General features: G+C 40.6%; 1 protein-coding gene across 2 annotated transcripts in view; it reads left to right on the top strand.

Annotated features, from left to right (window-relative positions):
• Nucleotides 1-14,604, top strand: part of LOC5570813 (zinc finger protein 629) — a 172,175-nt gene that overhangs the window by 145,373 nt on the left and 12,198 nt on the right. The window contains exons 3-6 of one of the 2 annotated variants that reach the window (XM_021849850.1): nt 612-1,185; nt 1,278-2,019; nt 13,215-13,759; nt 13,857-13,958. In XM_021849850.1, coding sequence (XP_021705542.1) covers nt 769-1,185; nt 1,278-2,019; nt 13,215-13,759; nt 13,857-13,958 — 1,806 coding nt within the window. In that variant the 5' untranslated portion in view covers nt 612-768. Of the gene's footprint in view, nt 1-611; nt 1,186-1,277; nt 2,020-13,214; nt 13,760-13,856; nt 13,962-14,604 lie in introns of both variants that reach the window. The other variant, XM_021849849.1, reaches the window with a different exon arrangement.

Raw genomic sequence — 14,604 nt, 5'->3', positions numbered from 1 at the left:
TATAATGAACCCAAGTTATATTTAAACCATTAGGGCGTCTGTATCAGTGATAGAGGCAATAGTAACGGACTGAGGAATAAAAAATCGCCAAAAAATAACGGAAGGTCGTTTTCTATATTTGAATATGTCATTTGAAAGCTGTTCTGTTCTATTTCACGTAAAAAATAATCTTGGAATGATAAAATCATTGAATCTTCTAAAAAATCATTTCCTCCATTACTGGAACATGTTCCAGTAATAGTGGTATTTGCTAACTTGTGTTCCTATAATAGTGGTTTACATTGATTTCCCATTGAGACTCACTATTATAGGAACGACCCACTATTACTGGTGCAAGGGAGCAAAAAAGCTAAGGTTTTTAATTGTTTTCTACTATTTCCTTACTGATATCCAATTTTTTTTTTCACTTTCATATTATTTCAACAAGGGTCATGTTAGAAAAATACACATAAAAATATACATTGCTTATAACACGCTTGAAACGGCACTACCACTATTATTGGGACACACACTACCACTGGATCAGCCACCCTAGCAATTTATATATTATTTATTCAATCATACAACTTGAACGAATCGATTAAATAAGATATGTTATATTCTCCTTTCAGATTGTTACTTTTAAGGCAGAACAACACGGCAGAATGGACATCTAAAATGGTGGCTTGTTGCTTGCTTCCCCGGAGTTAAGGACTACTGCAGCACATTTTTCGTTCCTGATTTGCTCTTGTTTGCAACGCTTCAAACTGTGAAACAAATATCTCCATAATGGCAATCAACTTCTCCGCTTCATTCGCTGCATGTCTTGCTGCGGGTCTCAAGGTGCCTAGGCAGATTATGTACTGCATATCGCAGGATACGCCCTACGTTCTCTACAAGGATTCACAGGAAGCAGTTGAACGCACAGCTGCCCTCGGTGGTCAATGGGGTGGTGAAATGTATCCAGCATTGCAGCAAAACGCCCATATTCCACCGCACAATAACGGTTCCCATCAGATTGCGGTCCCCCATCCGCAACAGCAAGTGGCTCATCAGCCCCAGCATCAAACTCCCAACAGCCCACCAAACCACCAAGACAACCGACCCCAGCAACCGGGTGAACAAGCCAACGGCCAGCTACACAGCCCAGCGACAAGTCCCTACCCACAGAACCACGGCCCTGAAATGGATGAAGCGATTATCAAGGTGAGGTCTAACTCGGATAACTAAAGCATTCAGCAGATCAGGGCCAACAGATGAAATAATGAAACACAACTTTTTTTTACAATTCGTTTCAGGCTCAAAACATGCAACAGAACGTCCATGCGCCGCAGAATGGACAGGTGAATCAAGTACAATCAAATGGACAAACAACTTCACCTTCTCAAAATATCGAACATACGAACCAGCATACAGTTCAAAACGGACCAAATCAACCTAGCCAAGCTTCCCAACCACAACAACCACCCGCCAATACGGGATCTGGTCAACAACAGCAGTCTCAACAACAGCAACAACCACAGCAGCAATGCTTCCCGGAGTCCGGTCAACCCGAACTAAGCTATTACGCTCAACGCCATCATGGGCCACAAGGTGCAATGCTTCCACCCCCAGGATTCACTCCTTTACATCACTACTTGAACAAGTCTGGCGTCCTCACGGGGATGCCCTCCGGAATGGAACAGGGAAACCCTTTGGAACAATACGCAATGCCTGAGCTGCTCCATGGGAACCAAAATCATCATCCCACCGCAAACGGAACGCACAAATCTAAAGGTTCCGACCTTAGGCTGTTCAAATGTCTAACCTGCGGGAAAGACTTCAAGCAGAAGAGCACCTTACTGCAGCACGAACGGATCCACACCGATTCGCGTCCTTACGGGTGCCCTGCCGTGGAATGTGGCAAACGTTTCCGGCAGCAATCGCACCTGACCCAGCATCTGCGCATTCACGCCAACGAGAAACCATTCGTGTGTCCATTCTGTCAGCGAGCATTCCGGCAGCGAGCCATACTGAACCAACACATCCGAATTCACTCAGGTGATAAGCCGTTCGGGTGTCCGTATCCGGAATGTGGCAAAAAATTCCGTCAAAAGGCCATTTTGAATCAGCACGTGCGCACCCACCAAGGCGAGAGATCGATATCATTGATTATACTTACTTTCGACTTTCTAATCTGTCCTATCTTTTCCGGTGCTTCTGTTGTTCAAAATTATGCTTTCTTTCTTCTAATATAACTACTTGCTCGTTTGGAAATTGGGGAATAATTTAAACATTCTCAAAAAATTTCTGCATTTTTTTTAGCATCAATTTTTTTTTTCGCAGACCAATCGCAACTGCGTTTTTTTCAAGAATATGCAATTTTTTTAATAGAAACAATTTATATCACAATAATTGGTTGTCTAAAACGGCTAGCCCGGCTCTCCGCATAACACCTCCTAGCACCAAGGCACGAAAGTCCATCACCTTGTCGTAGTCCCCTGCGGGATCCAAACGAACGGGAATGTTCGCCTGAAACCTTCAAATAATTTTGCACACCTTCCTTCGTCGCTCTTATCAGTCTCGTGAGCTTCCCGGGAAAGCTGTTCTCGTCCATGATCCATAGCTCTACGCGGTCGATACTATCGTATGCCGCCTGGAAATCGATGAAACCTGGTATTCACGACATTCTCTAAGGATTTAACGTACAGTAAAGATCTGATTCGTTGTCGATCGACCGTCAACGAAGCCGGCTTGATAACTTCCCACGAACTCGCTTACTATAGGTGATAGACGACGGAAGATGATCTGGGATAATACTTTGTAGGCCGCATTTAGATTTGTGATCGCTCGGAAATTCTCACAATCTAACTTGTCGCCTTTCTTGTAGATGGGGCATACCACCCCTTCCTTCCACTCCTCCGGCAACTGTTCTGTTTCCCAGATTGTGCCTATCAGCCGGTGCAAACAAATGGCCAGCCTTTCCGGGTCCATCTTTATGAGTTCAGCTCCGATACCATCCTTACCAGCAGCTTTATTGTTCTTGAGCTGGCGAATGGTATCCTTGATCTCCCTCAAAGTGGGGGCTGGTTGGTTCCCATCCTCCGCAGTACTCAGAAGGCATTTCCTCCGTTGTCTCGACCTTCATTGCCTGTGCTCTCAGCGCCGTTCAGATGTTCATCGAAGTGCTGCTTCCACCTTTCGATCGCCTCACGCTCGTCCGTCCAATCCTGCATCCTTATCCCTGCACATCTCGGCACGCGGCACGAAGCCGTTGCGGGATGCGTTGAGCTTCTGATAGAACTTGCGTGTTTCTTGAGACCGGCACAGCTGTTCCATCTTCTCACTGTTGCCGTTTTCGTCTATAAACCTCCACGTTCTGCCTGGTCCCTTGCTGCAGCATGCGGTATGTAAGGCTGGCTGTGAATATATCATTTTACGGATTACGTAACCAGCTAAGGGACCCGCAACTTGAACAGGGAAACGACATTCCTACACTGTTGCTTGATAAAGGCTTATCTGACTTCATAGATCCATTAATTCGTTAACAACTCCGCTTAAACACCTCGCGCCACCTTTATTGAACAACACTGAAAAGTTTTTCGAAAACTAAATCAGTTTTCAATAATAATGCAAAGAAAGCAACGATGAATGGAAGCATGTCTAAATGAAACATCATTGTCAATTTGCCCTGTATAAAATGCTTATAAAAGACTCTCTAAGTACATTTGTTTAATAACAAGAGCGAAAAAAACAACAATCAATTAAATTTAAACCAGTGAACTATGAAAAAAAAACATACTTAAAGAATGGTTTAAGTTCAGTCAGTTGTAATCATTTCATTAAAACAACAGTAACAATTCCATACTAGTTGAGAACCGTTGGCCAACCTTTTGAGCTTTTTTATAAGTTCTTTCAGTGCTATTGTAAAATTTTAATAAGGATTATATTACAATTTTAAGTCAAAAACTTCAAATCAAGATTTTTTGAGATTACTCCTAGTGATTATTTTAAAAATTGGTCCAGAGGTGCAGAATGACGTCAGAAACCTAGCCCTGTGCTCAGATTTGATGGACAACGAGGTCGATATCATCGTATACCACTTGAACTCGATGAAAAGGTGATGTGTTAGGACATGGGATTCATGGAATTTCTGAGGGATTTGTTGTACAGTAAAGATCTGATCCGTTGACGATCGGTCGTTATCGAAGTCGGGTCCCACGAACTAGATTACTACAGGTGACGTTCGATGGAAGATGATCTGGGATTATACATATTATCCCTTTCCAGCTACTTACACTGTTCGACAAAAAAAAATTGGATGGATCAGGGACGCGTTTATATGGGTCTTGAAGTGCAAGAAAAGTTTAGAAATAGGCCGTTTTCAAATGATTTGCAGCACCCTTGGATTATTTTTTGACAAAGTTTGAAAATTTTGCATTTTTTATCAAAAAAAAGCGTAATAAGCAAAATATTATTACATTTTCAAATTCAATTATTCAACCATTGAATTAGCCAAATTAATGTTTTCTAGCACTAGATCGTTTCAGGGAAACGTGTACCATTTCAGAAGAATATTGGCATCATTTTTATATATGAATTTTGAATGTTAAAGATATCTTCATCAGCACCAGTGTCGATAACGAAAGTCAATGGTACACCGCCAACACTGATTTTAACGGTTCGTTTTCCTCCGAGATGAAACAGGTCAAAAGCTTCACTTTCTTTTGGATCTGCAACTTGTTCATGTACTTCCCTGACGAATCGCTTCTTCTTATTCATTTGGGGAGCTTGTATTGGTCCAGTGTTCTTCTTTTTCAGGATACAGCATCGTGCAAAATGTCCAACCACTCCACTGCTCTGGCACTTTTCGGATTTCGCCGGGCAAGCAGGATCGTTTGATTGATGACGGGTACATCTTGGGCGGTGTTGATGTTTAAAACGGGGTTGATATTTCTGGGTGTTGATTTTCAGGATGGATTCGTCACATGTATCAGTTCGGAGGGGTCTGGTTTGGGGGTGGCTTCAATTTCCCAGGTAGCTAGTTGGTGATCCACAGACTCAAGTGTTCGATCAACTGCCAACAACTGGTTCAAAGTGTGGTCCTTCTCTAAGCATTTCCTTCGGAGCTGTTGATTTTTCGTTGTTGCAATTACCTGATCTACTATCACGCTATCTGTCTGGTCACCAAGATCGCAGTAGCTTGCTTGTTTCTTCAGACGAATGTCAAACGTGTCAAGTTTCTCGCTTGGGCTAGGCAGCATCTGGCGGAACTTCTGTCGTTCGTACGTTTTCGAAACCCTTGTAACAAAATATTCGTCCACCAATTGCACCGCAGCTCGATAACGATTGCCCAGGATGTGCTCTTCGTCGGTCTGAATCTTAGAGATGATTTTCCGCACATCTGGTCCACCATACAGCATAAAGGATTTGAACTTATCTTCATGGTCCTCTACGTCCTTCCACGCTAAATAAGCATCAAAATGCTCTCGCCATTTTTCCCACCGCAACAAAGTTGGACCGTCGGCATCTTCATCAAACGGCGCAACTAGCGGGCTTATCTATTTAGAGGAACATGACTTTGTATTTGTAAAATATACCCACGACTGGGTATCACAAATTTCAACGATAAATTATGGTGTAACGGAATATTTCACACAGGCTTTTCCTATTAGTTGCTCAACCTTATACAACCAAGATCCTTAAGGTGTCTTGCTCAAAATGCTCATTGCACTATTCTCTGCTCAACCTTTCATTATGAATCACCCTGCATACTTGCCAGATTCCATAACTCTTGGTTTCTTGCTATGAGAATTACCATCAGTCCAGAAAGGGCTTATTGAAATAAGAGCATCAAAGAATGACCTCTTCAATTCCAATAATCACAACCACTCTTCTTTCGACCATGGTTTATACGTTTCTATTCACGGAGACGTTCAATAAAGTGGTGTCGCCACCTGTATTCCGGGTCTAACAAAATTCACAGTGCATGGTCTCAGAATTGATCCTTTGCTCCGGGTTTCACAAAATAAAAGTTAGCGTACATCCCTAAAAGCAGCATCACTAAATCTCCATCACAGTGACCATCCCTAAGAGTACCAGGTATCTTTCCCCATGGGGACAGCCTTGTGATCCGTTATACCAACATCGAACTTTATACTTACCATTGGCCAAGCCATCGGTGTCGATTTTCCAAATTTTCCTATCGTCGCCAAATGTAGGAGAGAAAACCAGTGTTGATTGCTTGGTGGTTTGAATACTAATGAATATTTATTCTCTGTCATCAATCACTACAGTTGGTCAAGGCTACTAAGATTGACCTAGCTTACTGAGATCCTACACTATTCAACAATATAAAGACGGTTTAAATTACTTGTTTATTTACGAAACTACAGGTTGTCAAAGTATTTCTATTTTTCTATTTATTTTTTATTTCTTCTTTTTTTGGAGCAGGGAAAAGCCCATTGGAGGTGAGCTTCTTTTAAGCATCTTCCTCCAATAGGCATAAAACCTCCTCATCTTTTCGTTTATATAGTTCACATTTTCATTTTTCATACAATATGATACACTTTCCAGTGAGCATAGTCGCTCTTTTAAGGAAGTGAAATTTGATGGTTAATGTTAACCTAGGTTTACAAATTTCTGATTTTCTTGGCAAGACATTAAATGTTGGCGATGGTGGAGTTGGGCTGATGTGGGCGGTTGCTGATGGAGGGCAATGGCGGTTGGTGGCGAGGCTGGCGGTGGCTGGCGGAGATATAAGAAAAATTATGGCAGGTGAATACTTATATATAAACACATATAAGGGAAGGAGGGTGGAGGCGCATTAACGGAGGTAAGAATTAACGTTTTCTTTCAAATGATTTCTCAATGAAAATTTGAACTTATTGAGAGTTGCTGAAGTTTTACAAACGGTTGGTAGTTCGTTGAACAGTTTGCTTCCTGCATATTCAAATCTTCTACGGCCGAATTCTGTATACGGTCTTCCCAATGATAGGTTTCCTTCGTATCTTGACTCTCTGTTACGAGCAATTCTCCTGAGATGCGTGTTATGATGCGTTGAGGGGTCGCTGAGAATTTTCCGTACATGCAACAACATTTGGAACGATTGAAGAGCTTTCACTGGAAGAATCGAGTCCGTGTTCCGTGTGTAGAGTGCGATAGTCGGGTACAGTACTGGAAATCCGTGTATTATTTTCAAGCATCGATTTTGAAGTACTTGAACCTCTTTCAAAGTAGATTTGCTGGCCGACCCCCAGCAGGTCACCAGATATTGCAGTCTGGAGTGGAACAATGCGTGATACAACTTCATCAACCATTTTTTTTGGGATACACTCGGCGATTCTTCGGAATATTCCACAAATAGAGCTTAGTTTGTTTTTCAGCATGTTTACATGGGCATTCCATTTCATTGTACTATCCAACAAAAGACCAAGAAACGAATATTCTGCTACTTCTTCTATCACACATCCCCGAACTTCCAAGATATTGCGAGCTGGAAGCCGTTTACGAGGAGAGTGAAAGATCATATACTTGGTTTTGCTGAGGTTCAGAGACAGCAGATTTGCGCTGAAAAAATCTTGCAGTAGAATGATGTCTTCCTTGATTTGCCTTTGCAGATTCTCGATGGAGTTGGCTTCATACAGCAAAGACGTATCATCGGCAAAAAGCCTCAGTTTACCATTCAGTGGAAGTTTAGAAAGATCATTGATAAATAGCAAGAAAAGAATGGGGCCTAAATTGCTACCCTGTGGCACCCCCGTTTTCATTAATCCAGGAGGACTTTTATATCCTGCTATAGCGACAAACTGACGACGATTTGTTAGGTAGCTGCTCAATAATGATTTTGTAACTCCTCTGAATCCCATAATTTCTAATTTTTCAATTAGTAAGTGATGATCGATTGTATCAAATGCTTTTTTAAGATCAATAAAAAGCGCGGCAGAGAGTCGTCTGCGATCTAGTGAATCGTAAATGTTATCAACGAGATCACTACAGGCTGTAAGTGTGCTGGATACACTCCGGAAACCATATTGATGATCGAAGATTAGATTGAAGCGTTGTGCAAAGCTGATGATCCTTGTAGCCAGCAGTTTCTCCAATATTTTATCCATTATGGATAAACAAGATACTGGGCGATAGTTGTTAAGATCTTTGTTATTGCCTGATTTGAATATGGGCACCACCCGAGCAATTTTAAGACAATCAGGATACTGACCAGTAGATATTATTTCGTTAAACACATCCGTTAGCAAACGAGCGAAGAACGAATGGTGGGTTTTGATAAAGTTGGCTGGTATATTGTCAGGGCCAGCTGATTTTTTTGAGTCCAAGTTATGAATCATGATTGTAATTTCACTGATCGTCGTGGGATTTATGTATAGAGAATTTCTTTGGGGAACGAGCGTACCAAACTTGCTGATGTTTCGATCACTATTGATTTTGGCTGCCAAGGAGGATCCTACGCTACAGAAAAAATCGTTGAAAGCACTGCAGATGTGGCTGTTATCGGAAACTAATCGATCGTTCACAGATATCGCAGATATTTTGTTGATATTTGGCTGCTTTCCTAAATTTGAGTTGACGAATCTCCACGCAGTCCTGGCGTCAGCACGTTCCAGTTGCTTGTAGTAGTAGTCACTTTTACATTGAGCTTTCTTCCGCTGAACTAGTTTCGATGCATGCTGAAGCGTTTCTTTTATTGCAACATCATCAGGGTTACGGTGATATCTGCCTAACGCATTTTCTTTTATACGAATCAGTCTTATCAGATCGTAAGTCATCCAAGGACAGTGTCCTTTTAGTTTTGTCTTCAAAGTCACTTTCTTAGTGCATTGAGTTAACAGAGAATTATATGTTCTAATCACGTGCTCTAGTTTACCGTTTGCATCACAGTCGAGCGGAATTTGTGTACTGTTTTGAGCAAACAACTCATTCAAACGTGCGTGGTCTATAACATTTTTCGTGAAAATTTGTTTACTGACTTCATGCCGGAGTTCTACGTTTGTTACAATGAAGCAATGATCGCTCAAATCATTGTAAACTGTCTCGTTTATTATGTTATCTACAATCTGGCCTGAACATACAACATGGTCCAGAATGTTGCCACTTGCCTTTCTGGTAACCATGGTGTTCGTCAAAAATGCATGGTATGATTCCAAAAGCCGGATGTATTCTAACGCAATGTTATTTGTGACAATGTTTACAGGAACGTTCATATCACCAAGTATCAAACGGTCATGATTACTACTACCTGACGATAACATAGTTTCTATTTCCGAGAAGAAGCGCCTTGCATCAAAACTTGGTGGTCTGTATACTGCGTGTATTTGAAGATGTCTTCCCTTGGTTTGAAGTTGCAGATGGATGTGATGAAAGCCATCCACATTTCTGTTCGAACAAAGATCATAGTGCATATCTTGTCGAACAAATAACGCCAATCCCCCATGCGAACTATCTAAGTAAGAGTCACTAAGGGCGTGAACCATTTGGGGTCTTCGTTTAACTTTAGGTTAAAATTTGACAGTTCGGTAGTTATTCGGTAGAAAAATAACTTCGGGTTCGACCCATTTGGACGTTTGACAGATGGGTGGTTATTTGAAGTGAGTCATTTCTAAAGTCTCGCATAGCATTTCAGAAGCACTTATGAACGTTTTGCACTATTTTTTTTTAGCCCAGGTATAACTTATAGTAGTTTTTGAACACAAATCAACACTTTATTAGATAAAGTATGCTTCAAAAAATTATTAATTTAATTGATTTGCCTAAATTAATTAATATTAATTTCGTAAAACTCAAAATATTTACGCTGTAGAAACGAATATAGATAAGTCCTTTTTGAATGTTACTCGACAAATAAAGTTCAATCCAGAAAAAGCAAAATTGAGAAAAGTTTCAAAAAAAGCAAAATGATTTCCTACGATGTAATTTTGTTGATTTTCGTGATGTTTTTGTATTTCTTCAAGCCAAAAGATAACTCAGCGGAAATGTTTTTTACATTGCATGATGCCGTCTCCCAGAACCGTAAGTTTAATTTATTTGTTTTAAAATGAAATTGTATTGTTTGATTTGTTGATATGGTTTTGTTTTCAGGGAGTAAAATATGCTGTAAAATGTCCTGGATCCAGAGTAATGACGGAGATTTTGAACTTTAACCCTGTCGCGATAAAAGAGCACCTCAGAGTATCAGCAGCCGTTTTTCAAAGAATTTGTCAGCTAGTTCCGGAAAAGCAATCTGGATGGGAAACGGAAATAGATGTAGCTGTTTTCCTTTTCTGGTTGGCTACTGGAACCAGTCGTCGGGTGGTTGGCGCAGTGTTTAATGTTCCTAGAAACACAACGAAGAGGATCTGTGACAACATGTTGAATTTCATAATCAACATTTTGATGAAACAAATCATCAAATATCCGCGAGAAGAGGAATTAGCAAACATTGCCTATAAATTTTGTAATCGAGCCAGAACACCGATCTTCGACAAAGCTGTAGGGGCGATTGATGGTTCCCACATTCGTATTCAGTGTCCGACTGCTTTACATGACCAGTACATCAATCGCAAATTGACCTATTCGATCCAGTGTCAGGCAGTTTGTGACAGTAATTACAAATTTCTAGATATTTGCGTAGGTTACCCAGGTAGTGTTCATGATACACGAGTACTGTATAACAGCTCGTTATACTATAAGAGATTGTATCCTCCTCCTGGATACTACCTGCTAGGGGACAGCGGTTATCCATGCAGCTTGAGTCCAATTGCTATAATAACTCCATTCAAAGAAACAGGTGGACAAAGACTTCCTGCGATGAAAAAGCGATTTAATAATCTCCACAGTAAAGCGCGCAATATTGTCGAATGTGTTTTTGGACAGATGAAAAACAGATGGAGAAGTATTTTTAATAAAGAATTAGAACTGAAAATAGAAAATAGCATAAGAACAATCGTTGCATGTTGCGTTCTACATAATATCTGTGTGGATATGAATGACATAATGGAAGCTGATCTGGACGTAGAAGAACAAACACAAAACATTCGGAATGAAGCGGACTTTCAACCCGTTTCCGACACAAGTGAAGGGATAGCTTTTCGTTTAGAGCTTTTAAACAAACTGGAAAACATAGTATTGTACAACTCTATGAATAATTGATATTGATGTAAGCGGACTTTTTAGTTGATAATAAAGAAATAAAAAGTATACAGTTCAATTCGTTTATTTCCAGTAATTCATTTAGAAAAACAGTTTAAAAGTTCGAATTTTAAAGACTTATTCCGATTCCGAGGAACTGGAGTTGTCGAATGAAGGAACGGAGATGTTCTGTGATTCTGCTATCGACTTAAGCAACATAAGACAATTTTCCTGTTGGGAGTAACGCTTCTTTCGTTTTTTCTGCGACTGCATCATATTTTCCGGCTCTTCTGTACCAGGGCTGTCACGGGTTCGTCGGTACCCTGAAGGACCAGCTACAGGCGAAGACGTTGCCATTGGTACCGGCTCATCGGAAGACGATATTTCCGGATCAAACATAATGTACTCACTTATGTTGAAGTTTTCATCATTGCCAGCTGTCTCCTGCGCGTTTCCGTTCAGGCCATCGACTTCCGGCTCTGGTTCAAAAACAATGCAATCACTTAAATTGTCGATTCCTTCACTTACTTCCGGCTTCGGTTTTCTCTGTGAGTTTCTGATTACATCGCCGTTACTGTTGACAACCAACGGAGGATAGCATGTATACTGAGTGGACATGAACTGATGCATTTTATTAAAATGTACCCACTGATCCGCTCTCAGCTCACCGTTCTCTGTTGAGCCTCCTGTTTTTTTTTTTTTTACTTATCTCGTTTATTTGGCAGGCTCAGGTGCCTCCTGTTGGGGGTGCGATAAGTTTCTAGAAAAAAGGTAATAATTAATGCTGACTTATTCCCCAGCCATGACATTCAGATTACCTTGTACTTTTTGGCCAGGTTGTTCCATTTGGACTTAATTTGCTCTATGGAATAGTTTTGGAGTCCTGATGTTTCTTGTATGGTGCTGAAAGTTAATAATATTAGGTAAAATGTGTTAACGCTTCCATATGAACACTTACCGCCAGGCCTCCTTTTTATCGTAGTTTTTGCTCGTGAACAAATGGCTGTGTTTTATGCGGCCACTGATCAAGTATGAAACTTCGATGTCACTCACTGTAAGAGTAAAATTAGTTATAAAAAGCATACCTAGACAATAATAATTTTAATAATACTTTTTTCGCTTTCTGATGCTTGCCTTCCATCGTTCTGATATTCGCGAAACTTATAAAAACAAAAACAAAATATTTTTTCTGTCTCACTTCTGGCCGCCTACTGTGCAGAAAATGAAATAACTATCGAAGTGTCAAAATCAACCATGCTCAACAGCAGGGTTATTTTCAACCGGAGGGGAAATAACTACCGAACTGTCAAATTTTAACCAAAAGTTAAACGAAGACCCCAAATGGTTCACGCCCTAAAGGGACTTTTTTCAGATGTAGCAGGTTCCCGATGTCCACAGTGACCAAATCCGGATCTCCGAGAGGGTTTCTAGACATGTGTGCCTTTCATTTAAGTCTAACAGAACTGAAATCGATCAAGACACTGATTTTTACGAGCTGTTTGAATTTTCGGGTCGATTTCACAATTTGTAACTTTTTTCATAGAAGCTGCCCTAGGAGTCATTAAAATCATTTGTTTCAGCAAAAATAATATTTCCCACAAAAAAAAATTGTTAGAAAATTTCAAATTGCTAAGTTATTTTAATCAAAAGTTACATTGATTTAAGTTTTGAAATGGGTCGAAAAAGACCCAAGGTCCTTACAAGAAAATGAAAATAATGAACATTGCTATTCCCGGCCACGCCCATCTTTACCGTAACTTAGGTTGGCTATGTTCCAAATGAGACATAATGCCAGAAACAAGGAGAGGTAAATCTTCTATTATTAACCCATTAACTTAGTTCATGCTTTGAAAATGTAGATAATTTGTGAAGCAATTGTGGGATTAATAGAAATTATAAAAGGTTTTCATTTAAACATTAATCTCTTTCTCCTCTTTCTGGTTTTATTCGGATGCTTTCTATTTTTACTAACATCATCTATTCCATCTCATACAAAATTTCAAAAACAACTCCCATACATTGGCCAAACACTTTCGGAATAAAATCTTTTACTACAAACGAATAAAAAAATCTATCAAATAAACAAGCTCTATTACCAGAATTTATAATGTATCCTAATCTTGCGATATTTGCAGACGTCTCCCCTCATTTGATTTTCAAAAATGGACCACACGCAACGCTGTGGCCTCAGGACGTCCCGTACCCACCGGAACAGGAAGGCCAGCCAAAGGACGAACAAACTTTCGGCGACGAGGCATCCCAAGGAACTCCCGAATCTCGGGGGTGCTTTTCGCCGGAAGGAAACTTACAATACCCCTCGTACTTCAAGGATACCAAGGGTGTAAATCATTCAATATTCGGCAACAACATACCCTACCTTGGCAAAGTGCCCAACGGAGGCAAGACGATGCTACCGGACGTCATCCAACATGGACGTTCGGCCGGTATGCCGTTGTACGTGCGTTGTCCCATTTGCCAGAAGGAGTTCAAACAAAAGAGCACCCTGTTGCAGCACGGTTGCATTCATATTGAATCGCGACCGTATCCATGTCCGGAGTGTGGTAAGCGCTTCCGGCAGCAATCCCACCTGACGCAGCACTTGAGAATACACACGAACGAGAAACCCTTTGGATGCCCGTACTGTCCGCGGTTCTTCCGGCAGCGAACGATTCTCAATCAGGTAAGTAACTTTCTTCGGTCAAAACGTCCGAAATTCATTCAGACGCTTTTAACGTCAGAGCACAGAACAATACAAATGTTCCCTTCATTCGTTTCAGCATATTCGAATTCACACCGGCGAGAAACCTTACAAATGCGCGCAATGTGGCAAGGACTTCCGTCAGAAGGCCATCCTCGATCAACACACGAGAACCCACCAGGTAGTTGTAAAATTATGGATTGAAGTAAAACTGATACACAAAATCATCAATCGATGTCAATAATGTCACACCTTCTCAAGAAGCTGTAAATTTTAGACCAGATATTTAAACAGCAAAAAATGCAATCAATACCTTGCTTTGGACCCCGACTCACAATAGTAGGGTAATTAATGGCTTTCTCATCGTGATTCACATTTCGTTTTGTGATTTTCTTCGGACCGATCAAGCGTCAGTCTTTGGTCGGTTCTTGCAGACGCGTGTGAACCGAATGTTCCAAAATTCAGACACTCATTTGGCAAAACGAACAATGCAAACTTCAATCAAAAGATTCCTTGGTTGCATTGCGCCTACAAGTGCATATTGGAAACGGACGAAATTCGCGAACGTCCACGGATCATAATTTATAACATTCAGGAATTTGTCCAGCATGATCAAGTGGGAAATAACTGGACCAAGTTGGGATCTCACGAACGTGAGTGTGCAAAATTTACATCATCAATCATACCCGGCCAGTGATTTGAATTGGAATGAAAACAAATCTCAACTGATGAATATTGCATGTTTATTACAAGAAGAAAAAATACTCGTTTTGAAAACTTGATGAGTCAACAATTAAGAAATAAAAAGAGCTTATTTAATTTTGTTG

This window comes from Aedes aegypti, chromosome 3 (assembly GCF_002204515.2).
Source record: "Aedes aegypti strain LVP_AGWG chromosome 3, AaegL5.0 Primary Assembly, whole genome shotgun sequence".
In the NCBI taxonomy this organism is placed as follows: domain Eukaryota; kingdom Metazoa; phylum Arthropoda; class Insecta; order Diptera; family Culicidae; genus Aedes; species Aedes aegypti.
The sequence above is the reverse complement of the archived record's forward strand: the minus strand, read 5'-3'. Positions and strand labels throughout refer to the sequence as shown.